The 27,734-nt window shown below is 45.6% G+C and overlaps 1 protein-coding gene across 8 annotated transcripts in view; it reads left to right on the plus strand.

Annotated features, from left to right (window-relative positions):
• The window catches only part of MYOF (myoferlin), a 184,072-nt gene extending 174,145 nt beyond the window's left edge, over positions 1–9,927 (plus strand). For 7 of the 8 annotated variants that reach the window (XM_032245509.1, XM_032245511.1, XM_032245510.1 and 4 more), the window contains 5 exons: positions 93–192; positions 3,935–4,125; positions 6,529–6,638; positions 7,626–7,773; positions 9,379–9,927. In XM_032245509.1, the coding sequence (XP_032101400.1) occupies positions 93–192; positions 3,935–4,125; positions 6,529–6,638; positions 7,626–7,773; positions 9,379–9,417 (588 nt within the window). In that variant the 3' untranslated portion in view covers positions 9,418–9,927. The remainder of the gene's footprint in view (positions 1–92; positions 193–3,934; positions 4,126–6,528; positions 6,639–7,625; positions 7,774–9,378) is intronic. The other variant, XR_004258974.1, reaches the window with a different exon arrangement.
• The last annotated feature ends 17,807 nt before the right edge of the window (positions 9,928–27,734 follow it).

Consider the following 27,734-nt stretch of genomic DNA (forward strand, 5'->3'; position numbering starts at 1 on the left):
GGCTTCGATGCTGTCTTAAGGAGCCAAAGGTGAGTGTGTTGGAGTCCAGTCATCAGGATCACCTGGTGTGTTCATGTTTCTTTTCATTTCAGGAGCATTTCTGGAGTATTGACCAAACAGAGTTTCGAGTCCCACCCAGACTGATCATTCAGATATGGGACAATGACAAGTTTTCCCTGGATGACTACTTGGGTAAGGCTTACATTTGGATCATTGTTTCTAAGGAACTGTACTTGGACTTAGTGAAGTTAATGAAAACTTGGAAGGAATTCTTTAAATCTTCCAACTTTTTGGTGTCGGGGGACAGGGGACACACCCACTGCCTGCATGAGCTCTTGGCAGTGGGGCCTGACAGTGCATGTCACCCCTTTTCAAGGGCCCTGGTGAAGGTCTTGCACTACCTCCTGTCTGTGAAGACTCAAATCCTGTTTCCGCAGGGGGATGCCGCACTCCTATTTCACAGCCACTCTCTCCTCAGCACCTAGGAATCCACTCCCACCCTCCTCCATCTGCTCCCAAGATACCAAGGTCCCCCAATGCCCCCAGCCGTTGCTTCTGTCCCTAGGCCCATCCTACTCTGTGATAAGGGCACTAGTTGAATGCACCCTCAGCCCAGGCTCCTGCATCTCCTGGCGCACTCCTCCCTCGCCCCCCATGGCACTGTGCTCTCCAGATTTTCACTCTGCCAAGCCCTGGCCTTGTCACATTAGCCAGCTCTGTTTCTGCAGCTCACTCTTTTTATTTTTTATTTTTGGAGACAGGTCTCTGTCTCCCAGGCTGGAATGCAGTGGCACGATCATAGCTCACTGCAGACTCAACCTCCTGGGCTCAAGAAATTCTTCCACCTCAGCCTCCTGAGTAGCTGGGACTACAGGCATGGACAAACACACCTAATTTATTTTTTACTTTTTAGTAGAGATGAGGTCTCACTATGTTGCCCAGGCTGGTCTTGAACCCCTGAGCTCAAGCAATCCTTGAACCTCAGCCTCCCACAGTGCCAGGATTACAAGCATGAGCCACAACGCCCAGCCTTCCACTCTATATACAGGCCTTCCCTGAGGTTCTTCTGCTCTCCTCCAACCCTGCCAACCGCCCCTCCAGTGATTTACCCACTCACCCCAGAGGAAGGGCATGCTTCAACTCTCACCTTTCAGCAAGGGAGAGCTCCTCACCCAGGCCGTGTAGCCTGCATGCTCACAGTGCCTGCTGTACAGAGGAAATCGTTGTGAGGGTCATTCCTGATTTCTGGCCAGAACCTCCCACTTTTATCGTTGGCCGGGAGCTCGCATGTACTGTGGCTGAAATCTCACTCAGCATGTCCTCCCTGATCCCCACGCCGCTCTCCTCAGGAACTGATTTAGCAGCTCATGACCCCTCTACTTCCCCAGCCATCGAGGCAAAAGCATTCAGAGTGCTCTGCGGTTTTCCTCCTCTCTCCCCCAACACCCCGCCAGCCACTCCGTCCTAGCAGTTCATTGTTTTATCATGCACACTTGTTTCCTTCGTCCTGTGATCTCTGCCACTTGCCATTTCAACCTCATTTTCTCCTGGCAGTAGTGCGATCTCTGCTAGGACATGTCCCTCCTGGCAGAGGACACACCCCCCAGAGGTTGTGTCGTCTTGATCCCTTTTCCGGGCACAGCACCTCACGCAATGGTTTTGACTTAGTGCTTAGTAAGAGGTCGATAAGCAAATGAGTATGCAAGTAGGCTTACATAAAGCATATGGACAGTAAATTCTAGGATCATAAAGAGTTTGCTCTTGGCTTTTTTGTTTGTTTGTTGAGACAGAGTCTCTCTCTCGCCCAGGCTGGAGTGTAGTGGCAAGATCTAGGAGCACTGCAACCTTGACCTCCTGGGCTCAGGCGATCCTCCCAACCTCTGTAGTCCCAAGTAGCTGGGACTACAGACACGCGCCACCAAGCCTGGCTAATTTTGTTTATGTTTTGTAGAGATGGGGTTTTGCCATGTTGCCCAAGCTGCTCTCAAACCCCTGAGCTCAAGTAATCTGCCCACCTCAGCCTCCCAACAGTGCTGGGATTACTGGCATGAGCCACCATGCCTGGTCTTCCCTTGGAATTTAAACAAAACTGTCAGACAAGAAGAGAATGACTGTCTCAAAATGTCGAGTGAGCACATAAGCAAAAGGAGAGGGGAGACAAAAGCAACCATAGGTCAAGAAGGACGGAGGTCAAGTGTGTCTCATGGGCCCATTACATGCTGAAGAGTAGTCCCTCAGCCAGATAGTTTCAAGAGAAAATGCTACAACCGGGCCGGGCGCGGTGGCTCAAGCCTGTAATCCCAGCACTTTGGGAGGCCGAGGCGGGTGGATCACGAGGTCAAGAGATCGAGACCATCCTGGTCAACACGGTGAAACCCCGTCTCTACTAAAACTACAAAAAATTAGCTGGGCATGGTGGCACGTGCCTGTAATCCCAGCTACTCAGGAGGCTGAGGCAGGAGAATTGCCTGAACCCAGGAGGCGGAGGTTGCGGTGAGCCGAGATCGCGCCATTGCACTCCAGCCTGGGTAACAAGAGTGAAACTCCGTCTCAAAAAAAAAAAGAAAATGCTACAACCTCCCTGTTGCTCTTTGCTGCCACCGTTGAAGGCCACACTCTTGCCCCAGTCGTCCATAGACTTGACCCCACATCACAGATACCATTTTCTTAAGGAAAGGGCTCACAGAAGTTCCCAAGCCCAAAACACTCTTTTTCTCTTACTGTGGAAGTGGTACTAAAGAGTTAATGTGGCCAGGCATGGTGACTCACACCTGTAATCCCAGAACTTCGGGAGGTCGAAGCAAGCAGATCACCTGAGGTCAGGAGTTCAAGACCAGCCTGGCCAACATGGTGAAACCCCGTCTCTACTAAAAATACAAAAAAATAGCTGGGCATGGTGGCTTGCACCTGTAGTCCCAGCTACTTGGGAGGCTGAAGCATGAGAATCGCTTAAACCCAAGAGCCACGTGGAGGTTGCAGTGAGCTGAGATCACACCACTGCACTCCAGCCTGGGTGACAGAGCGAGACTCAGTCTCAAAGAATCAAACAAAAAGTTAATGCCTCACATCATAGAAGGAACAATGTGATTCTCCAGACACTCTGATTGAGGCTAGGAGTCTCAGTTCCTGGTGAGGACTTTCTGTTGAGTTATGTTCCTTCTGAAGCTTCTGTTTCTGAGGCTTTACTAGGAGTCTTGGACATCCACATTACATGCAGCATCCTGTATTTTTTTTTTTGGAGATGGAGTCTTGCTCTGTTGCCCAGGCTGGAGAGCAGTGGTGCTATCTCCACTCACTGCAACCGCTGCCTCCTAGGCGCAAGCGATTCTTGTGCCTCAGCCTCCTGATTAGCTGGGGTACCGTCAGATGCCATCATGCCCAGCTAATTTTTATATTTTTAGTAGAGACAGAGTTTCACCCTGTTGGCCAGGCTGGTCTTGAACTCCTGACCTCAAATGACCTGCCCGCCTTGGCCTCCCCAAGTGCTGGGATTACAGGTGTGAGCCACCACACCTGGCCAGCATCCTGCATTCTAAGCACCTGTTGTCTTTACCCAAAGCCAAATGACCTCTCTGTTCAGGGCAGCTCAGAACTAAAAGGAACACATTTCAGATCCAAGGGCCTTGAGTTGAGTGGAAATTGCATCTGTAGATACTTCATTACTTTGAGTTTAAAGAAGAACTCTGTTTATGTTCATGTCTTTGAAAAAGAAAACAGGTAGTTCTCTGTGAGATGCTGTGCGGTGGACAACTATTTCTTCAGCCATTTTCCATCCTAACTGGAAAGACTTTAAACATTGACCAGGCTCCCTTTCTCTAACTCACCCTTCACCTGTTCAAAATCACTGTGTGCCTGTGTCATTCACCTGTTCACTTGTGAATGACAGCTGATCCCCTTGAAGCTCATTTGGACTTACTGTTGTTTCCTTGGCTAGGTTTCCTAGAACTTGATTTGCATCACACGATCATTCCAGCAAAAGCACCACAGAAATGCAGTTTGGACATGATTCCTGACCTCAAAGCCATGGACCCCCTTAAAGCCAAGACGGCCTCCCTCTTTGAGCAGAAGTCCATGAAAGGATGGTGGCCGTGCTACGCAGAGAAAGATGGCTCCCGTGTGATGGCTGTATGTACATTTCCTGGTTCTGGTTGAGGGTCGTTTATGCCTTTTATCATTTAGGTTTTGCCCTTTATTCATAGACTTACTCCAGATAAAATAAGGAAGTTTAAAATTGGTAGGTGTTTAAGTTATGGGGATAGTTTGTCTTTGAGATATGTTTGCCTTTGTCTTACAGTATAAGGTGGGAGATGCCATGAGTGTGTGTTTAGAGTTGGAGGAAGGTGAAGACATTGGAATGGTCAAAAAACTAGAAGCCTAAGTGTTTTCCCTGTATTTTCCTTGGGACTTCATCAGGAAAGTTAATTAATGCTGGGCTTCTAGTACAATTTAGTATGGAAAAAGGAACTTCAAATTGGAACTTTTCTCATTAAAAAAAAAAAAAAAGAGGTGGGGCTGGGCGTGGTGGCTCACACCTGTAATCCAAGGCAGGTGGATAACCTGAGGTTAGGAGTTCAAGACCAGCATGGCCAACATGGCAAAACCCCATCTCTACTAAAAATACAAACAAACAAAAAATTAGCCAGGAGTGGTAGCACGCACCTGTAGTCTCAGCTACACAGGAGGCTGAGGCATGAGAATCACTTGGACCCAGGAGGCGTAGGTTGCAGTGAGCCGAGATTGTGCCACTGCACTCCAGCCTGGGTGACAGAGTGAGACTCCATCTCAAAAAAAAAAAAAAAAAATGAAGGTGGAGGAAGGTGTGCTGGCATTAGTTGAATAAAAAGGCCATACATTACAAGCAAGTTGAGGCACTCAAGACGTATTTTGATCTAGAAGCAATAATGTGGGTTACCATGCCATCTCGTGAAAGACTACCTAGTTCATTATGCATTATTAAGAATAGCTAACATTTGTGATCATTAATTTTGAACCAGGCAACATGCCAAGTGCCTTACATTCATAATCCTTTTAAAAATAACCTTGGTGTATAATTTACATAAAATAAACTGATTCATTTAAAGTACACAATTTGATGAATTTTGACAGATGTATACACTCATCGAGCCACACCATAATCAAGATCCAAAACGTTCCCATCACCCCCCAAATTTCTTTGTGCTCTCTCTCTGCAGTCCATTGCTCCCTCCCTGCAGTCCATTGCTCCCTCCCTCACTGGTCCCAGAAAACCACTGACCTGCTTTCCATTACAATACAGCAGTTTGCACATAACCTCACTTAGTTCTGCTGACAAGGCCATGAAGCAGACATTGTCCCCATTTTAGAGATTCCAAAAAGAGGCTTGGAGAGATGGAGCAACTTGCCAAAGTCAGAAGCCCAGCTTTGTCTGATTTGTAAGCATAGGAGTCATCAGAGCTCTACTTAGGGCCAGGGTTTCTCAAATTGTTAATGACCTTGCGGGCTTTCCTGGCTCTTAGAAAGTCTGTTACATACTTAGATATGGCTTGCTATAAAAGTAGGCAACTTCCTTTCTTTTTTTTTTTTTTTTTTTTTTTGAGATGAAGTCTCACTCTGTCACCCAGGCTGGAGTGCAGTGGCATGATCTTGGCTCACTGCAACTTTTGCCTCCCAGGTTCAAGCGATTCTCCTGCCTCAGCCTCCTGAGTAGCTGGAATTACAGGCATGCACCACCACGCTGGCTAGTTTTTTTGTATTTTTAGTAGAGATGAGGTTTCACCATGTTGGCCAGGCTGGTCTTGAACTCCTGACCTCAGGTGATCCTCCACCTCAGCCTCCCAAACTGCTGGGATTACAGACATGAGCTACTGCGCCTGGCCAAAAGTGAACAAGTGTCTAGACCTCTTTCACTCTGGCCTCACTGCTGTCATTTAAACTTGGACAATAATAGTACCTTTGTAGGGTTACCGTGAGCATTACATGAGATAACCCATGTAGAATATTTAAACAGTGCTGGGAGCATCACTCAGGAACCTGTGAGCAGGGAGACAACATTTACTCACTCACTCAATATTTGTTGAGCTAGTATACATGGAATACCTATGAACGCCAGCAACTGTGCTCAGTAGGTGACAGTGATAAGCATGAAGAGACATGGCCCTACTCTTTTAATTGGAGCCTACAATCAATGCTCAATAAATGTTAGATGTTGTTATTAGCGGTATTCAGGTTAGTCTGGGTCCAAGTGAAGTTACATAGGAAGGTGTGTGAGAAGACAAGGTGACAGATGTGAGAACATTAGCATGACAGGGATACAGAAAATGAAAAGTAGACCGTGGGGGAAGCAATTTGTCCTCAAAGTTTCCCACACAGAGTCAGTTCAGAAACACATGGAAGAGGAAATGGGATGAAATCTCCTGAGAAAAATTGAAGGCAATCTAAGGATTGTTTTACAAGAATAAAAACCATTGCTTGGGGAATACTCCTTGGGTTGAAGTAAAAATATTTGTGAAACGTGATGTCATGTGTTTAACCTGCTTTGCTTTACTGAAGGGGAAAGTGGAGATGACATTGGAAATCCTCAACGAGAAGGAGGCTGACGAGAGGCCAGCCGGAAAGGGGCGGGATGAACCCAACATGAACCCCAAGCTGGACTTCCCAAAGTAAGAGGCCCTCTTTGTTATCCTGCTCCCCAAACACCTGCAGTCTGAGAGCCCCCCTTCCCATAGGCTTCATGGGATGGATTAGCTTTTGTTGTCCTCCTAATTTGGTATTTAATAGTGGAGGGTGGGGGTGGAGAGGGGTGATCTGGCTTCATTTTAAGAATTCTCTCCCAGCCGGGTGTGGTGGCTCATGCCTGTAATCCCAGCACTTTGGGAGGCTGAGACGGGTAGATCACAGGGTCAGGAGTTTGAGACCAGCCTGACCAACATGGTGAAACCCCATGTCTACTAAAAATATAAAAATTAGCCAGGTGTGGTGGTGCGCGCCTATAATCCCAGCTACTGAGGAGGCAGGAGAATTGCTTGAACCCGGGAGGCAGAGGTTGCAGTGAGCCAAGATTGTGCCACTACATTCCAGCCTGGGTCTGGGTGACAGAGTGAGACTCCATCTCAAAAAAAAAAAAAAATTCTCTTTTCCCAGGAAACCAAAGCTCAGCATCTTAGGAAGCTGTAATGGGTTAAAGAGCCCTGGTCAGATGAGGTAGCTCAGGCCTGTAATCCCAGAACTTTGGGAGGCCAAGGCGAGCAGATCACAAGGGCAGGAGTTGGAGACCGGCCTGGCCAATATGGCAAAACTCTGTCTCTACTAAAAATACAAAAATTAGCCAAGTGCGGTGGGGCACACCTGTAGTCCCAGCTACTTGGGAGGCTGAGGCAGGAAAATCACTTGAACATGGGAGGTGGAGGTTATGGTGAGCTGAGATTGCACCACTGAACTCCAGCCTGGGTGACAAAGCAGGACTGTATCTCAAAAAAAAAAAAAAAAAAAAATAAAAAAAAAAAAATGCTTTCTCAGTCAAAAAAGGGGAATAATATCCTTTCTTGCTTTATTATTGTGATTCTTTGTTCCTGAAACTGTTAGGCCCTGGAATAAAATATGCATCCCTCCTGAGTTGGGTAGGTGATTACCATTTCTTTGCAATGCAGCCGACCAGAAACCTCCTTCCTCTGGTTCACCAACCCGTGCAAGACCATGAAGTTCATCGTGTGGCGCCGCTTTAAGTGGGTCATCATCGGTCTGCTGTTCCTGCTCATCCTGCTGCTGTTCGTGGCCGTGCTCCTCTACTCCTTGCCGGTAGGAGCCCTTCCTTGGCCTCTTGTCTTGGGTATCTTGTGAGTTGTGGTTGGCCCTCTCCCTTGCCATTTGCACTGACCACTGTGCAGAAGAATGACCCACTCAGCAGCATGGTGTTTGCAACCCTTCTGCTTTGGGGAAATTTAAAGTAATGTGTCTTGTGATTAGAATTACACTCTCAGGCCAGGCGCGGTGGATCACGCCTGTAATCCCAGCACTTTGGGAGGCTGAGGTGGGTGGATCATGAGGTCAGGAGTTTGAGACCAGCCTGGCCAACATGGTGAAACGCTGTCTCTACTAACAAATACAAAAATTAGCCGGGTATGGTGGCATGTGCCTGTAGTCCCAGCTACTTGGGAGGCTGAGGCAGGAGAATCGCTTGAACTCGGGAGGCGGAGGTTGCAGTAAGCCAAGATGGAGCTGTTGTACTCCAGCCTGGGCAAGAGAGCAAGACTCCGTCTCAAAAAAAAAAAAGGAGTATCTTCATTCCTCCTTCCAAAGAATGTATTGCACATCTACAATAGACTAGGAATTAAGTTATAGAGATGATTAAATTATAGGCATGATTTGTGCCCAGGAGCAGTTCATAGTCTGGGAACAAGGACACATTTCTAAGGGAGGTGAGCTGTTATTGAAGACAGAAACAAGCAACCATGGGTACCCCCTGCTAAGACAGTTCCTCCAAGGAGGGACATTCAAGTTTGCCAAGTGGAGAAGGGATAGTCCAGGTAGAGGAAGTCATGCTCAGAAGTTGGGCAAGTGGCACTGAATGTCACAGGAGGCATTCAAAAACTCTTACTCCAAAATTCACATTAATAATATCAATAACGTTGTATTTAGTATCATAGCCATACAAGTAGCAGGGGGTTTGTGTTTTCATCTTTCCCTAGTATAGGACTTCCACTTTGTTAACTATTAGTATATATGCACTATTTTACAGTCATAGATAGATGTCCAACTGCTATTTTTTTTTTTTTTTTTGAGACAGAGTCTCACTCTATCATTCAGGCCAGAGTACAGTGGCACAACCTCGGCTCACTGCAACCTCCAATTCCCAGGTTCAAGCAATTCTCCTGCCTCAGCCTCCTGAGTAGCTGGGATTACAGGCACCCGCCACCACGCCCAGCTAATTTTTGTATTTTTAGTCTAGACAGGGTTTCACCATGTTGGCTAGGCTGGTCTTGAACTCCTGACCTCAGGTGATCTGCCCACCTTGGCCTCCCAAAGTGCTGGGATTACAGGCATGAGCCACTGCGCTTAGCCTAGTTATTATTATTTTTTCCCCCAGTTTAGATTCAGTTGGTTTAAACCAATGGGTCTCAACCAGGGGAGATTTTGTTCCCTACCCCCAAGAAGACATTTGGCAATGTCTGGAGACGTTTTGGCTGCCAGAACTGGGGGTGCTACTGGCGCTCAGTGGGTAGAGGCCGGTGAAAGCTGCTGAACATGCTACAGTGCACAGGACACTCCCCAACAAGAAAGAATCATCTGGTTCAAAATTTCTGACCAAATCATCTGGTCAGTAGTGCCAAGATTGAGAAACTCTAACTGAAATACATATATACATACATATTTTTTTAACCACTGTTTCTGTTTCCATTTCAGAACTATTTGTCAATGAAGATTATAAAGCCAAATGCATAATGAAAGCAAAGGCTTCATTTCAAGAGTCACCCAGTAATGAGTGAATCCTGTCTCTGTGGACCAACACACCTCTGTAGCAGGTTCCGATACAGTACTGAGCCCTATTGCTTCCCAGAGGGTCTTCGTCCTGGTCAGTCAGGCCAACAAGCAACATTTGCATCATGTTATCTCTTAAAGTATTAAAAGTTTTATTTTCTAAAGTTTAAATCATGCTTTTCAAAGTATTTTTTAAGGTGGCTGGTTCCATTTAAAAATCATCTTTTTATATGTCTTTAGTTCTAGAATTCAATTTTTGGAAATTGCTATATAGAATTTGAAAATCTCAGCATCTTGAGGTGATATACTTCATATTTGTAATCAACTAAAAGAACTGTGCATTATAAAAACAGAATAGTTAGTTAGGACCATTCTTATTTATGCCCACAACCATTGTTATATTTTGTATGGATGACTGCCATAAAAGTCTATTTAACCTCTGCGATGAAACTAAATAAAAATGTTTCACCTTTACACCTGGCTGTTCGTTGTAGCTATGGGTCAAGTTGGGAAGGAGGCATTTTTCTGGCCGCCTTGTCTCAGTGAACAGAATGTTGTGGCATACCTCTTGGCCATAAACCCTTATAAATATGCTGCCCAATTCTAGCCAGTAGGTCAAACTGAATATAATATTATAAATAACAAAAGCCAACACTTACTAAAGGTACTTATTCTGTGCACAACACTGTTTTAAGTGCTTTATGTGTATTAACTCACTTAAGGACAATAAAGCCCTATAAAAGTAGGTAACATCATTAACCCCATGTGTAAGTCCATTTTCACACTACTATAAAGATACTACCTGAGACAAGGCACTTTATAAAGAAAGGGGGTTTCATTGATTCAGTTTCGCATGGCTGGTGAGGCCTCAGGAAACTTAAAATCACAATGGAAGGCGAAGGGGAAGCAAGCACCTTCTTCACAAGGTGGCAGGAGAGAGAGCAAGCGAACAGGGGAGATGCCAGAACTTAGCAAACAACCAGATCTCATGAGAACTCTCACTGTCATGAGAACAGCATGGCGGAAACTGCTCCCATGATCTAATCACCTCTCACCGGGTCCCTCCCTCAAAACTTGGGGATTACAATTCAGATCACAATTTAAGATGAGATTTGGGTGGGTTCACAGCCAAACCATGTTTACAGTTGAAGAAATTAAGGCACAAAGAGGTTTAGCAACTTGCCCAAGGCCACATAACCAATAAACGGTAGAGCTGGAGCTTGAACTCAGGCAGTCTTATTTTTTTTTTAAATGGAGTTTCATTCTTGTAGCCCAAGCTGGAGTGCAATGGCGTGCTCTCAGCTCAGTGCAACCTCTGCCTCCCAGACTCAAGCAATTCTCCTGTCTCAGTCTCCCAAGTAGCTAGGATTATAGACAGCCCCCACCACACCTGGCTAATTTTTTGTATTTTTAATAAAGGCAAGGTGTCATCATGTTGGCCAGGCTGGTCTTGAACCCCTGACCTCAGGTGATCCACCTGCCTCGGCCTCCCAAAGTGCTGGGATTACAGGCATGAGCCACTGTGCCCAACCAGCTTCTCAACCATAAATCTATACCACCAGTGGAAGGTCTGTCAAGAGGAACACAGGACTGAGACTGTCAAGTAATGAGTGACTGCAATATAGTGTGACTCCATGTCAGCACCAAAGACAGCGTGTTCTAGAATGTGTGAGAACACCGTCCTATTAGAGACCATGGTAAGATCAGTGAACAGCTCTACTCCAACGGCAACATAGAGCTGAGGGGAGTAAAAAACGGTACAATTGTGACAATGCTTTTAGATGCTTAGACAGTTAAACTGCAATGGTGATTACGTCAGTGTTATTGCTAAGTTGTTTCATGTTTTGAATGTTTTAATTCCCTTCATGGCCTGCCCCAAAATCCTAGCATTCAGTACCCAAAACCATGGAGAGGCAATGCACAGGATATTCTCTGATGCTGCTGAATTTCATTCATCTCCCATACACCTCATCCTCTCCTTTCTCAATGGCACCCCCACCTTCGCTGGTGGAACTCCTGCCTACTCACGACGTTCTGGTTCAAATGCCACATTTTTTTAGACAGAGTCTCACTCTGTTGCCCAGGCTGGAGTGCAGAAGCACTATCTTGGCTCACTGCAACCTCCGCCTTCCAGGTTCAAATGATTCTCCTGCCTCAGCCTCCTGAGTAGTTGGGATTACAGGTGACTCCCACCATGCCTGGCTAATTGTTGTAGTTTTAGTAGAGACAAAATTTCACCATGTTGGCCAGGCTCGTCTTGAACTCCTGACCTCAGGTGATCCACCCACCTTGGTCTCCCAAAGTGCTGGGACTACAGGCGTGAGCCACCACGCCCAGCCATCCAATACCACTTTCTCTTTGACACCTCTTATATCCCAAAGTGATTCTTCAATCTTAGAGGTAGACAAATTAGCACAACCTTTCTAGAGAAATATATATGTTAAAAGCTTTAAAACTGTTTATGCCCTTTGATTCAGCAATTTCACTCCTGAGTATTAACTCCAAGGAAAGAATCAGGAAGGCAGCCAAAGGTTCATGTGTAAAAACGTATTTTACAGTGTGCTTTATCATGACGCAAATCAAAAACAACCTAAATGCCCACTTAGAGGTGAATCATTGAATATATAGCGAAATCCCATATTTTGGTGCAAGAATGAAAAAGAACAACAATTTTCTCCCATCCAAGTACGAACCAGACCTAACCCTGCTTAGCTTCAAGATCAGACAAGACCAGGCATATTCAGGGTGGTATGGCAGTAGACAAGAACAACAATTTTGTTTTTTCTTTTTCTTTTTGAGACAGAGTTTCGCTCTTGTTGCCCAAGGTGGAGTGCAGTGGAGTGATCTCAACTTGGTGTAACCTCCACCTCCTGGGTTCAAGCGATTCTCCTGCCTCAGCCTCCCGAGTATAGCTGGGATTACAGGCATGTACCACCCCACCCAGCTAATTTTTTGTATCTTTAGTAGAAACAGGGTTTCATCATGTTGGCCAGGCTGGTCTCAAACTCCTGACCTCAGGTGATCTGTCTGCCTTGGTCTCCCAAAGTGCAGGACTACAGACGTGTGCCACTGCGCCCAGCCTAGAACAACAATTCTCTAAATTTTGTGACTGGCATAGGAAAATGTTAGCATATGGGAAATTTTTGAAAAGCATAGCTACTTTATTTAAAGACCCAAATACTTGGGAACATATATAAGGAAATGCAGCAAAATTATTAGCAGTATAAGAAATGTATGTAAAGTTTGTATTTGTGCATAAATAATTTATGAATATAAGTCAACATTAGAGGTTCATCACAATTTTTTCCAGCTGACTGTAAGCCCCTTTAGGGCAGAGGTAGCACCTGTAAGAGCTGTGCCATGAAGCGGCAGGCCTGGGTTTGCATCCCAGGTCTTGCCTCAGCCTCATCCAGAACTTGGAAGAAGTAATGCCTATCTCACTGGATTGATGTGAGGGTTGAATGGCAGCATGTAAGATGCCTTCTCAATGCCCAATGCCCAGCAGGTAGCTTTAGGTGTTGCATTTGACTGGTTAAAGTCAGATGTTCTGGTTCCAAAAGTAGAACTAAGAAAAGGTTCTTTTCAGCCGGGCGCAGTGGCTCACACCTGTAATCCCAGCACTTTGGGAAGCCAAGGCAGGTGGATCACCTGAGGTCAGGAGTTTGAAACCAGCCCGGCCAACATGGTGAAACCACGTTTCTACTAAAAATACAAAAATTAGCTAGGTGTGGTGGTGAGCAACGGTAATCCCAGCTACTCAGGAGGTGAGGCAGGAGAATCGCTTGAACTCAGCAGGCAGAGGTTTCAGTGAACCAAGATTGTGCCATTGTACTCCAGCCTGGGTGACAAGAGTGAAACTCTGTCCCCAAGAGGAAAAAAAAAAAAAAAAGAAAAGCTTCTTTTCCTTTTAATCCTGGGACCTTTATACAGAAAACAGCCTTATGCGTAGAGGGAAGCAAAAGCAAGATAAGATGTAAGGCTGTCACCCACCTTCCCAAGAGGGAAAGAAGGAGGATCCCAATTTCAGGGGCTAGGAAAAGAGGTCAGCTCTTACCACTCCGGGCAGCACTGTGCAGGCTGCTGTGTGGGGTGGTGGCAGGACCAATGGCAGAGTTCCAGTGGAACAGAGGGTATAAGTCCTGTTTGCTGTTCAGGCTCCCCCTCATAGACCTCTGTCTTGGGAGGCTGACTGAGTATCGCCCTGGCCCTCAAGAAAAGTAGCCTGCTCTTCCGAATCCAGGTCCCCAAGCACATATAACCTCCCAATCTTTTCAAATCACATTATACCTACATCCAAACTACTACTTTCTAATGTCACGTCATCTTGCTTAGACCTTAACTAAGAATCTACAGCTTCCATCTAATAAAGGAGATACTCTAATGATGAAAGGGAGTTTAACCTAAAAATGGCATTTTCTTGCAGAAAAATAGTCTTTGCAAAAGAGCATTGTTCCAGGCAAGGGTGTCATTTGCAACTTTTAACAATCAGTATGGCACTGGTACCAACCAATCAGAATAGATGCGCCAACCTATCATGGTGGATACACGCTATGAACAACCACCACCAAAACAACCACCACCACAACAAAAACTGCAACAGTCACACCAGCATGTGCAGACTGAACAGCAATTAGCCTTCGTACCAGGGAACCCTGCCAACACACTCTCTTGCAATGCCTCCCTCAAGGAACCGTTGCTGAGTGGATAAATGAATGGCTATGACGAACGTCTTTTCCTTCCTTGACGTCAGGACACCTAACCAGAATCTACTGCAGTCATGTGCCACATAGCAACGTTTTGGTCAATGGCAGACTGGATAGTATGATAGTGATCCCATGAGATTAAAATATCATATTTTTTTTGAGAGAAGGTCTCACCCTGATGCCCAGACTGTAGGGGTATAATACCATGTTTTTAGAGTACCTTTTCTATGTTAAGATGTTTAGACACACAAATACCATTGTGTTACATTACCTGCAGCATTTAGTAGAGTAACATGCTGGACAGGTTTGTAGCCTACAAGAAATAGGCTGTACCGCAGAGCCTAGGCATGTGCTGGCTGTGTCATCTAGGTTTGTGTAAATACCTTCTATGATGTTCACACAATAACAAAATCACCTAATAACACATTTCATATAACATATCCTCGTCTTAAACGGTGCGGGAATGTAGTGTAGAACCTTTGAGTAAACAGCAGCAAAGCCTTAGTAGGAATGAAATTATTCCCATGGAGAGTAATGAGCTGAGCTTTCTGGGTAGAACTCCTCACTCTCCCCTCCCAGCCCCTAGAAAAAAAGCTTCATCTTGTCAAAAGATAATGGTCTCTCAATTGAGGTTGTTAGCCGCCTGGTGACCTATAAATGATAGCTAAAAGCTGGAACTAATCACAGTCCAGTCAGATTGTCGCTTCGCTGTGAATTAAATAACACTTAGTCCTAACTGATTCTAGCAAGTGCCACCATTAACACTGGAGCCTTCATTAGGAAAATAAATCTCCATCACTGCCATGAGATGACAGGGAAATGAAAATCCTGACAGGCCAACACTCGATTCCTTTTTGTACTTCCTTTCTCATTTTAAGGCTAGAGAAAAAAATGTGTCACAATTAGACCTGCATGTTGCATTAAAGGGCTACTTGAAAGGTGGACAGATTCAAAAACCCATTTGAGACAGCCCCAAACGGGCAGAGAGGAGCTGAGCTATCTGGCTTCCAAGTGCTGGCCAAGAGGCAGCCCTTTGCCCCTCCGAGCTCACGCCAGCTCACAGGATTGTTTGTCCAAGGATTGGAGCTGATTTGTTTCACCACCATAAAGCAGATGTTGTAACAAACACAAGTAGAAGGTGAGAGAACTTTGCAGAAACTGCCCATTCTCTCCAAGGAGGCAGAGAGGGCAGAAAGAGCAACACAACTATCATCTCGGCAACCAACAGTCCACGGTGATCTCAAAGTCTGCAAACCCTCCACAGTATACGTATTTTGTACTAAATAGATTCTTTTGTGTGGCTAATACATTCAGTTCCCCGGGACCATATGCATCCAGCCTCCAAAGGCAGATGGGAATTCCATTCAGAAGAATGCTTTTCAAAGTCGGCTTGCTGTGGAATTAGTTCATAATGGAGTCGATGTTGTCAATAGATTAAGCACCCGCCATCTTTGCAGCTGAATTTTGTGTTTGTTCAGTGTTGAATGAAAACTCCCTAATCTTTCTTAGTTTAAACATAATGGGGTCCTGGGGAAGATCAAAGGAAGGCTACTTTTCCCTTGAATATACATCGTGAAATGAAATGCCAGAGTTCACGAAGTTCAAGAAAAACACGAGCAAAACGTGTAACATGGACTAACTGCAAACCCTAACGAGTAAGGGAACATAATGAAAAACACAGGCCCACCACACGTAGGATCTGACTCATAATTTCAGGGGTGCAAGTTTGCAAAGATGCAGACTCCAGGTTTTTACTGTTTAAATAAACTGAACAAGGGGAAAAAAAGTAACTTTTTGAGCAACTCTCTCACAGTACATTGAATACTTCTCAGGGCAACTTGATTTTGCTAAAATTTATCTCAAGTTCTTCAAAAGGCTCTTTCAGTCCTTGACTAATATTAATATGCTACTTCCATGTGTTTTCACAAAATCCTCGAGCCAAACCTGTAATCCTCCCCCATCATATTTCAGCTCAGTCCTGCCCCAGTAATGATCAGGAGGAGGACCAGGAAGATCCAGCTGGATTCAGACGAGGCACGGAAGCCTCTCAGATGAGGTTTTGCCTGGGTCACTGGGATAAACAAAATAAATGAATGGAATCCTGTCTTAGAGGCAGCAAGAGCATGGGGCCAGGGGACTCCAGACGTCTGGAAGCCTGCAAGTTCACCCCAGCTTGGTCACGATGTGAGGCATCTCCCCTCGGGGGCTCATTTCCCTCACTGGTGAAAGCAAGCATTGAACGAAATGATCTTGTCCACCCCAGCATCGTTTTATGGGTCTGCTTCTCTGTGACTCAGTTTCTTCATCTGTAAAATTAGGGCAACAACCTCCATAGAATGATTGTAAAGATAAAATGATTTACAACATGTTAAAGTGTTTCAAACTGTGCTTGGGACAAAGTAAGACCTCAATATATTTTATCATCCTAATCATCATTCTAATTGTCATCATCATTATGGGAAAAGAGCAGCCAAAGCGATAGAGGCTGGAAGGTAGTAGCCATTCTGCTTTAGCCATTCTAAGTGGCCTTAGAAGAGAAAGAAATCAACGCTGTCCAAAATGAGGCAGATTTTCCCCCAAGTTCTAACTGTGCCATCAGAATTAAAGAAAGCAGGTAAAAAATATTAACAAAGGCCAGGTATGGTGGCTCACACCTATAATCCCAGCATTTTGGGTGGCTGAGTGGGAAAGATCGCTTGAGCTTGGGAGTTCAAGACCAGCCTAGGCAACATAGGGAGATTTTGTCTCTATAAAAAATTTAAAAAGGCCGGGCGCGGTGGCTCAAGCCTGTAATCCCAGCACTTTGGGAGGCCGAGGCGGGTGGATCACGAGGTCAAGAGATCAAGACCATCCTGGTCAACATGGTGAAACCCCGTCTCTAATAAAAAAAAAAAAAAAATGCCAGTCATGCTGGTGTGTGCCTGTAGTCCCAGCTACTCAGGAGGCTGAGGTGGGAGGATGGCTTAAGTCTGAGAGACAGAGGCTGCAATGAGCTATTATCACACTGCTGCACTCCAGCCTGGTGACAGACCAGAGGTGAGACCTCATCTCTAAAACAAACAAACAAAAAGTGGTAGGAGAATAAAGCAATTCCTCAAAAAATTAAATATAGAGAGGGCTGGGTGCAGTGGCTCACGCCTGTAATCCCAGCACCTTGGGAGGCTGAGGTGGGCGGATCATGAAGTCAGGAGATAGAGACCATCCTGGCTAACTCAGTGAAACCCCATCTCTACTAAAAATTTAAAAATCAGCTGGGCATAGTGGCATGAGTCTGTAGTCCCAGCTACTCGGGAGGCTGAGGCAGGAGAATCGCTTGAACCTGGGAGGCAGAGGTTGCAGTGAGCCAAGGTCACGCCATTGCACTCAAGCCTGGGTGACAGAGCGAGACTCCATCTCAAAAAAAAAAAAATTAAATATAAAATTACCATACGATCTAGTAATTCTAGGTATATATCCAAAAGAGTAATTGAAAGCAGGGATTTTGAAGAGATTTTTGAACACCCATGTTCACAGATGCATTACTCACAACAGCCAAAATGTAGAAACAATCTGCTATAGACTGAATATTTGTGCCCCTAACCCAAATTCCTTTGTTGAAATCTGAGCCCCAAGGCAATGTTTCATAATGGAACCATTACAAGGTGAGGCCTTTGAGAGGCAATTTAGGTCATGAGGGTAGAGTCCCCATGGTTGGGATTAGTGTCCTTACCAACAGACTCACATAAGGTCCCTTGTCCCTCCCAGCATGTAAAGACACAGCAAGAAGATCATCATCTGTGAACCAGGAAGCCAGTTCTCACCAGCACTGAATCTGCTAGAGCCTTGAGCTTAGACTTCCCAACCTCCGGAACTGTTAGAAATAAATGTCTGTTGTTTATAAGCTCCTAGTCTATGATATTCTCTAAGAGCAGCCCAAATGGATTAAGATGTTCATTAATGGATGAATGGATAAACAAATTGTGGTATCTACATACAATGGAATATTATTTGGCTTTAAAAAGAAAGGAAAAATTCTGTCCCATGATACAGCATGGATGAATCTTGAATGCATTATGTTAGGTGAAATAAGCCAGATGCAAAAGGACAAATGTTATATGATTCCATTTATATGAGGTTCCTAGCGTTGTCAAATTTATAAAGACAGCCAGGCGTGGTGGCTGACACTTGTAATCCCATCACTTTGGGAGGCCGAGGTGGGCAGGTCACCTGAGGTCGGGAGTTCGAGACCAGCCTGGCTAACATGGTGAAACCCCGTCACTACTAAAAATACAAAAATGATTTAATTAGCTGCCAATGTTTCACCATTGAAAAAAGTCACGTTAAAGATTATATTTTGAGCTTTTCCGAACACATTGAAGAGTCTGCCAGCATTTCACTGCGCAGAAACTGGCCGGAGTCATGTGACTGTCAGTCACCCCAAGTCCCCTGCCTTGTTCCATGGATTTTTTTATGCCTAGCTCCTCAGGATGCTCCTCAGGGTGGGGCATGGATGTATTCTGTTATCAAACTAACCAGAGTAGGGACGCCTAACCAAGAGAGAGAATCAACCAGAAGCTCCCCGGCTGGGCAACACCCTCTACCTGGCTCTGCCGTTGTAGCCAGGCCCCTGCTCCCCATGGCTCCACACTGGCCTTCAGGGCGGCACCTCCCTCCTTCCTGGGCCCTCCTTACTCTCACCAGCTGCTCCAAGTCGGCCATGATCCCAAGATTCCAGGGACAAAACAAACAGCATCTCTTTTTTTTTTTTTTTTTTTTTTGAGACGGAGTTTCACTCATGTTACCCAGGCTGGAGTGCAATGGCGTGATCTCGGCTCACCGCAACCTCCGCCTCCTGGGTTCAGGCAATTCTCCTGCCTCAGCCACCTGAGTAGCTGGGATTACAGGCACGCACCACCATGCCCAGCTAATTTTTTGTATTTTTAGTTGAGACGGGGTTTCACCATGTTGACCAGGATGGTCTCGATCTCTTGACCTCGTGATCCACCCGCCTCGGCCTCCCAAAGTGCTGGGATTACAGGCATGAGCCACCGCGCCCGGCCCAGCATCTCTTGAACAGTCTCCTCTCAGCAATGAAAATTCAAATGGCCAATATGGCAATGCTCAATTTGCTTCCTTTTTAGGAAGCAAATACAAAATAAAACCACAACGAAATATCATTTCACATCCTCCAGATTGGCAAAAAATTTAAAAGTCTGACATCAAGGACTCAAGAAGGTGGAGCAACAAGATGTATACATAGCTAGGAGGTGTTCCAACAGGTAAAACCACAGTAAAAACCAATTTGTCATTATCTACTAAAGGTAACAGTCCCTGTTCTGTAACCCAGCAACCCTACCTACTCTCAGATTTGTACCCTAGAGAGACATTAACATAATGCACCTGAAGAAAAATTTTTAAATGTTTGAAATTGCAGAACATTGTTGAAACTCTCATGTTTTGCTTTAACAAATTGGATAATAAATTGAGGTGTAGTCATTTAATAAAATACTATAAAGTGGTGAACATGAGTGCATTGTAGCTATACATTACAACATGAATAAACCCTGAACCAGAGGTACCTAATCTTTTGGCTTCCCTGGGCCATACTGGAAGAAGAAGAATGATCTTGTGCCACATGTAAAATACATTAACACTAACAATAGCTGATGAGAAAAAAAAAAATGCACGTACCAAAAAAACACCTCTCGGCCGGGCGCGGTGGCTCAAGCCTGTAATCCCAGCACTTTGGGAGGCCGAGGCGGGTGGATCACGAGGTCAAGAGATCGAGACCATCCTGGTCAACATGGTGAAACCCCGTCTCTACTAAAAATACAAAACATTAGCTGGGCATGGTGGCGCGTGCCTGTAATCCCAGCGACTCAGGAGGCTGGGGCAGGAGAATTGCCTGAACCCGGGAGGCGGAGGTTGCGGTGAGCCAAGATCGCGCCATTGCACTCCAGCCTGGGGAACAAGAGCGAAACTCCGTCTCAAAAAAAAAAAAAAAAAAAAACACCTCTCATAACGTTTTAAGAAAGTTTACGAATTTGAGTTGGGCTGCGTTCAAAGCCGTCCTGGGCCGCAGGTTAGACAAGCTGGGCCTAGAAGGAATGTGGCAGCTGGGAATCTAAGGGACAATTCTCCCTTTATATCCACAGCATGGAAGGCCTGAACATACCTCCTAGAAATATTCTTTTTTTCTTTTAAAATTTTAAAATTCATTTATATTCACCCCAGATGCTTTATTAGGAAAAAGCATAAAAAAGAACATTAAAAAATCCATAATCTTACTATCATGAGATAACTACTGTTAACATTTTGTGGTGTTCCCTTCCACTCTTGCTCTTTTTAAAGACATAAAATTGGGATCCCACCTCCAGAACTTCCCTGGCCTTGCCTTCATGACTCTCCAGGGTTTTTTTGTTTGTATGTTTTTGATTGTGTGTGTGTGTGTGTGTGTGTGTGTGTGTGTGTGAGAGAGAGAGAGAGAGAGAGAGAGAGAGACAGGAGTTTGCTCTGTTGTCCAGGGTGGAGTGAAGTGACACAATCATGGCTCACTGCAACCTTGAGCTCCCCGGGTTCAGGTGGTCCTCCCACATCAGCCCCCCAAGTAGGTGAGACTACAAGCACGCACCATCATGTCTGGCTAATTTTTGGTTTTGCTTTTTTTGTAGAAAAGGAGTTTTGTCTTGTTGCCCAGACTGGTCTCGAACTCTTGGGCTCAAGCAATCCAACCGCCTCAGTCTCCCCAAATGCTGGGATTACCGGCATGAGCCACCATGCCCAGCCAACTCTCCAGTTTTATGTCTTGCTTTTCTTCCCCTTTTAAAATTATCTTTCATAAACATTTTCCACGTTATGAATTTTAAAACCTACTTTATAACGGTCATTTAAAATTCCAACACATGGATCTACTATAATTAAACTAATCCCCTATTACTGAGGGTACATATAACAATGTATGTTGTTTCCAGCTCTTTGCTATTTACAATGTTGCTTTAAACATCCGTGGACAAAGATCTTTGCCTGCATTTTGGGGCCTCTAGATCTATAAAACTGTTAACAGTATAAGGGCAGGGACAATGTTGGTCTTATTCATTCAACCTTGTGCATGAGATACATAAAACACATTAACGCTAACGATAGCCCATGAGAAAAAAAAATCTCAGAATTAAAAATTCTCATAATGAATTTCTTATTCACTCCTGAGTCAAAGGGGAATTTTTAGTCAAAGGGCATGAGCATATTTAATACCCTTAAGACACATTGCCAACTGCTTCCGGAAACGTAGTACCAATTTATACCCTGCCCCAAGTAGAGTCTTGAGAAGGTTCCAGCCAGAATTCATGGCCATTCCTTAGCAACTCTTTCCATCTCCATGGGGTGCCTTTCTCCACATTGATTGCGGGCCCCCAAGAGCAATGGGGAAGAAGGGGCCTGCCATAGTCTGCTTTGAGGCCCTCGTGTGGGGACAGTAGTCCCCTCTGTGTCTGGAGAGGCGGAGAAGTCCTCCAACGCCCTTCAGAACGAGCATGTACTTGGACTCTTTGCACTTGGAAAAAGTGAATTCTACTTAAGAACCCTCAATATGCTTAACCCACACTGAGCAAGACCCTACCCAGTGTGCTAAGATCTACAAGTTCTTGAAGCCTCATCAATTTTTAAATTAAACTTCTTCATATTTCTTTTTAAAAAAGAGCCAGCCGGGCACAGTGGCTTACACCTGTAATCCCTGCACTTTGGGAGGCCGAGCAGGTGAATCATGAGGTCAGGGGTTCAAGACCAGCCTGGCCAAGGTAGTGAAATCCTGTCTCTACTAAAAATACAAAAAAATTATCTGGGCATGGTGGCGGGCACCTGTAATCACAGCTGCTTCGGAGGCTGAGGCAGAGAATTGCTTGAACCCAGAAGGCAGAGGTTGCAGTGAGCCGAAATCACACCACTGCACTCCAGCCTGGGCAAGACAGTGAGCCTCCATCTCAAACAAAAAAATAAAAAATAAAAATAAAGGTCTAAGAAGAAAAGCAAATGTTCTAAGAGTCGAGGTCCTGCTCTGATTTGGATTTAAAAAGTGACTTGGAACGACCGTGAGGGGAACATTTATCCTCTGGCTGTTCTTAACTGGTTGATAATATGAAAGGAAAATAAATCTTGGGACCCCAAAATCACTAAGCCAAAGGGAAAAGTCAAGCTGGGAACTGCTTAAGGCAAACTTGCCACCCATTCTATTCCTTAAAAAGATACCTACTAAAGGCCAGGTGCAGTGGCTCACGCCTTTAATCCCAGCACTTTGGGAGGCCAAAGTGGGTAGATCATTTAAGGCCAGGAGTTCGAAACCAGCCTGGCCAACATGGCAAAATCCCATCTCTACTAAAAATACAAAAAGTTATCTGTGTGTGGTGGCGGGCACCCGTAATCCTTGCTACTCAGGAGGCTGAGGCTGGAAAATTGGTTGAACCTGGGAGATAAAGTTTACAGTGGGCCGAGATCACGCCACTCCACTCCAGCCTCAGCAACAGAGCGAGACTCCATCTAAAAACAAAAAAAGGAAAAAAAAAAGGTTCCTACTAAGATTTTTTAAAACCTACATACCACTGTGTGCGGTGGCTCACGCCTGTAATCTCAGCACTTTGGGAGGCCGGGGCGCGCGAATCACCTGAGAGATCGGGAGTTCGAGACCAGCCTGACCGACATGAAGAAACTCCGTCTCTACTAAAAATACAAAATTAGCTAGGCATGATGGTGCATGCCTGTAATCCCAGCTACTCAGGGGGCTGAAGCAGGAGAATCGCTTGAACCCAGGAGGCAAGGTTGCAGTAAGCCAAGATCTCACCATTGCACTCCAGCCTGGGCAACAGAAGTGAAACTCTGTCTTAAAAAAACAAACAAACAAACTACATACCTCTGTCACGCATCACAAGGAAATTTGAAATTTGTTGTAGACAAAGGACAGACAGAACTCAAAGTCATCCCCCTGCTCACTGAGATAAACGCGTATCTGATTGCCTCTTTTGGAAAGGCTAATTAGAAACTCAAAGTAAAAGAATGCAACCTTCGTCTCATGAACCCCAAATATCTGAGACACATCTCAGTGAATTTAGAAAGTTTATTTTGCCAGTCTCTTACCTACCTATGATCTGGGGCTTCCCACTTTGAGCTGTCCTGCCTTTCTGAATGGAAACAGTGTACATCTTACACATATTAACTGATGTCTCATATCTCCCGAAAATGGATAAAACCAGGCTGTGCCCGACCACGTTGGGCACACATAGTCAGGACCTCCTGAGACTGTGTCACGGGCATACATCCTTAACTTTGGCAAAATAAACTTCCTAAATTGATTGAGACCTGTCTCAGATTTTAGGATTCATAGTAAAAACATACAGGCCCTCAGAAAAAAAACCATTATTAGACGGGTGCGATGGCTCACACCTGTAATCCCAGCACTTTGGGAGGCTGAGGCCAGCATATCACCTTGGGAGTTTGAGACCAGCCTGGTCAACATGGTGAAACCCCATCTCTACTAAAAATACAAAAATTAGCCGGGCGTGGTGGCATCCGCCTATAGTAGTCCCAGCTACTCAGAAGGCTGAGGCAGGAGAATCACTCGAACCCAGGAGGCGGAGGTTGCAGTGAGCCGAGATGGTGCCACTGCACTCCAACCTGGGCGACAGAGGGAGGCTCCGTCTCAAACAACAACAGCAAAAACAAAACATTATCATACCAAAAGGTGATAGAAATGGCTCATCAGGATCTTAGTGCAGTTTCTCCATTTGTGAAGTTCCCAATAGTATTTGCTGCCATTCTTTTTTTTTTTTTTTTTTTTTTTTTTTTTGAGATGGAGTCATGCTCTGTCACCCAGGCTGGAGTGAAGTGGTGCCATCTCTGCTGACTGCAACCTCCACCTCCCAGGTTCAAGCCATTTTTGTGCCTTGGCCTCCAGAGTAGCTGGGATTACAGGCACCCGCCACCATGCCTAGCTAATTTTTGTGTTTTAAATAGAGGGGTCAAGACCAGGCTGGTCTTGAACTCCTGACCTCAGGTGATCCGCCTGCCTCGGCCTCCCAAAGTGCTGGGATTACAGGAATGAGCCTGGCCTTATTGTTCTTATTTGTATATTTGTAGAGGGCAGAAATGCTTCCCCTAACAACTTTTAATAAAAGAGCATACTACAAAAGCACAATCCTTTGAAGAACTATGCCAAGATGGCTGGCACTCACACCTATTACAAAGAGTCCACCTTTTACATTCTTTCCCAAATATTTTTCCTTTCCCTGAGACATTTGCTGATAAGCCCGATGGTAAAAAGATCAAAGCTCTGCTCTCGGGGAGGATGGGCCTCCAGGCCCCTTGCTGCTGCCAGGGGACATCTCTGTGAGCCCTGCATGCAGGTAGGGATGGCATCCAGAGGTCACACCTGGGTGGTAGCCATGCCACCCCTGTGCAGAAGTGGGTCCATGCCAGTGCCACAGGCACATGCTCGCTCAGGCTCTGGCAGGCATGCTTGTTTCAGAAGCCCTCCCTCACTTGAGGGGGGCCATGATTCATGCCCTTTTCTCACTCCCAACCTGGTCACAAGCCAAGATCCTCTGTCCGGAAGGCTGGCACATTCAGACAGCATTAGGATGTAAAAATATGAATACTAGTGAGACTGCTTTCTCTGCAACACTCCTGACCTCAGGACAAACATGCCAGTGCTGGGGATACACACCATGCAAGTCCAGCCGTCAAACCTCCTTGCAGTAACAAAGGGCAGCAACTTTGCTGCCTGCTGGAGACAGTCGTGGGACACTGGTTGTTGCCAGGCATTTTAGAAGGGCCCAAAGAGAGGTTGGGTGTGGTGGCTTACACTTGTAACCTCAGCACTTTGGGAGGCAAAAGTGGGTGGATCATGAGGTCAGGAGTTCAAAACCAGCCTGACCAACATGGTGAAACCCAGTCGCTACTAAAGATACAAAAAATTAGCCAGGCGTGGTGGTGTGTGCTTGTAGTCCCAGCTACTCAGGCAGCTGAGGCAGGAGAATTACTTGAACCCAGGAGGCAGAGGTTGCAGTGAGCCAAGATCGAGCCACTGCACTCCAGCCTGGGTGACAGGGCAAGGCTCCATCTCAAAAAAAAAGAAGGGCCCAAAGAGGACACTCCTTGTCTGAGCTGAGTCAGGCCTCCTCTAAGGCCTCCGAGTCATCTCCGCCATCTCCTCCAGGGCCCATCTCCGCACTAGCCTCTCCTCTCCGCCCTCTCCTCCCTCTGCGACTTTCTAACTCACTGCAGCTTCTGTCTCCATCTTTAGCTCCTACAGGTGTTGTGACTGGTACAATACAGGTGGCACCGGAGATGCTGGTACCTAGAGCTGGGAAATCTGCCAGCTCCTAGCAGGAGCAGCGAATCTGTCCTCTTCTTTCCCTGTCCCTGAAGCATCTGGCCTTCTGCCTGATCAATAATGAGTGTGCCAACAGGTCTTGAATACAGGAGAAAGGATGGCCGTCCTGAGTCCAGTCACTCTGTGTGACGTTATCTTCATATACCAGCATGACATACCAACCCTTGATGAACTTTTATCCCAAAGAGCCTAATACAAAGGGAAATGGGCTTCAAACCTTTAGGTTTGGCCTGTAGGTTTAAAGCTTTCTGCAAGTCTTGCTTTAATTGATACATTTATTCTAATTCTTGCATTCCATTTCACAATCTTTTTATTTTAATCAGCTTTTGACTTTGTCTAGTACCGCCTCAAATGAAAACTGCCAGTGTTTTCTTCCATCAAACACAGAGGACATGTTAGGCACAGTCCAACTTAAAATAGAGGCTATATGGCATATGTGATGTTCACTTTGTGTCCCCTTCCATCCCAGAGAATCTCAAACAGAGAGAGGCTATTTCTCCTCCACCCTCTACATCCCCAGTTGGAAGTGAATTGGTTCACACAGGGACAACTCTATGTCAAGTGCTCTAGAGTAAGTAGCAAAGCAACAGTTGTACATATAAATTCAATAATGGTCGGCATGTCGCGGTGGCTCATGCCTGTAATCCCAACACTTTGGGAGGCCAAGGTGGGTGGATCACCTGAGGTAAGGAGCTCGAGACCAGCCTGGTCAACATGGTGAAACCCTGTTTCTACTAAAAATACAAAAAATTAGCTTCCCTGGTGGTGTGTGCTCCTCAGGAGGCTGAGGCAGGAGAATTACTTGAACTCAGGAGGCGGAGGTTGTAGTGGGCGGAGATTGTGCCAACTGCACTCCAGCCTGGGCAACAAGAGCAAAATTCTGTCTCAGAAAAAAAATAATAATAATGGTTAAATTTCCCCTGAGCAGTGCTGGGGAGGCCAGTTTATATACAAATAACATTGTAAGTAACTAAATTCCCAATCTCTCCACACTGCCTTTGTCCATCTTCAATTGCAATATATTCCGGAAACACACTCCACGTCCCTCCTGTGGCTTTGCACACACCCTGCACACATACACCAGGAAGGCCTACAGCCCAGTCTGACGTGTGTTCATGCACTCCTAATCTAGCACAGGGCCTGGCGCATAGTTGGTGTGCAGAGGCCAATAAAATCCCTGCACCCAACAGCTCTGACCAGTCCTCAAAGCACTCACTGTCTTGTTGGAAAAACAAACACATAAGCACATCATTGAGACATGATGTGAGTGCAGGGACTGATACGCTATCACAGTAGAGAGCTGGAAGGGAAAGGAGAGAAAGAACTCAAAAAATGAAAGAGTGTGGGGAAATGGCCAAGAGTTGGGTCTAGAGTGGATGGGAGGAGTCAAATCCTGGTTCTCTCACTAGCACAGGGCCTAAAAACTCAAAAAATGGGAGTTATTCTTATTCTTATTATTACTTCAGCAGAGGAATAGAAATAGGTTAAGGATGGCTCTGGTAACATGGCCTAATGCACTGCCAGGGAGACGATTTCATCACGTCATAGAATCCGCCAAGGTTTCTTTGGGAGAAATGGCCATCCCTTCTCCTGTGTTTCAAACACTGTCCACAAGATGGGAGCAGTGGCCTCAGGTTCTCACTGGGTCTAAAAGGCATTCCATTCAGTCTGCATTCCACACAACCCCACCCCAGACAGGCATCTCTGGGACATATTTTAAGTGGAAGGCAACCAGCACCGCATCTAAACGATGCCCTTCCTTCTGGAATGCTATGGAAGTCAATGGCATCCTTCTGGAATGCTATGGAAGTCAATGGCATCCTTCTGGAATGCTATGGAAGTCAATGACTAGACAGACAAAAACTCTCTGGCCTTGGGAAACACTGGAACCCACCCATTCATTCATTCATTCACCCCTTCATTCCTTCAACCGTTATGTACTAAAAGCCTACCACACCCCAGTTACCTACCCTGCAGAGGAATAAAACAGAGGGGCCTGCTCTCATGACCCACAGCCTGTCGCAAATCAAACAGTGGTCGATCACAGGAAGGAAGTCTCATGCAACTGAAAATTACAAGCCTGCAGACTGTCATAATACAGGATTGAAGGTTAGGCAGAGAAAAACAGACCACGTGACAGGATGTCCACACTGGCTCTGCTGGCTATACGAACAGGAGTGGCAGGGAACTTGAAGTGATAGAAACTGGTAGAATTAAATAAG

The sequence above is a fragment of the Sapajus apella genome, unplaced genomic scaffold (genome assembly GCF_009761245.1).
Source record: "Sapajus apella isolate SASKATOON/1434 unplaced genomic scaffold, GSC_monkey_1.0 scaffold58, whole genome shotgun sequence".
NCBI lineage: Eukaryota > Metazoa > Chordata > Mammalia > Primates > Cebidae > Sapajus > Sapajus apella.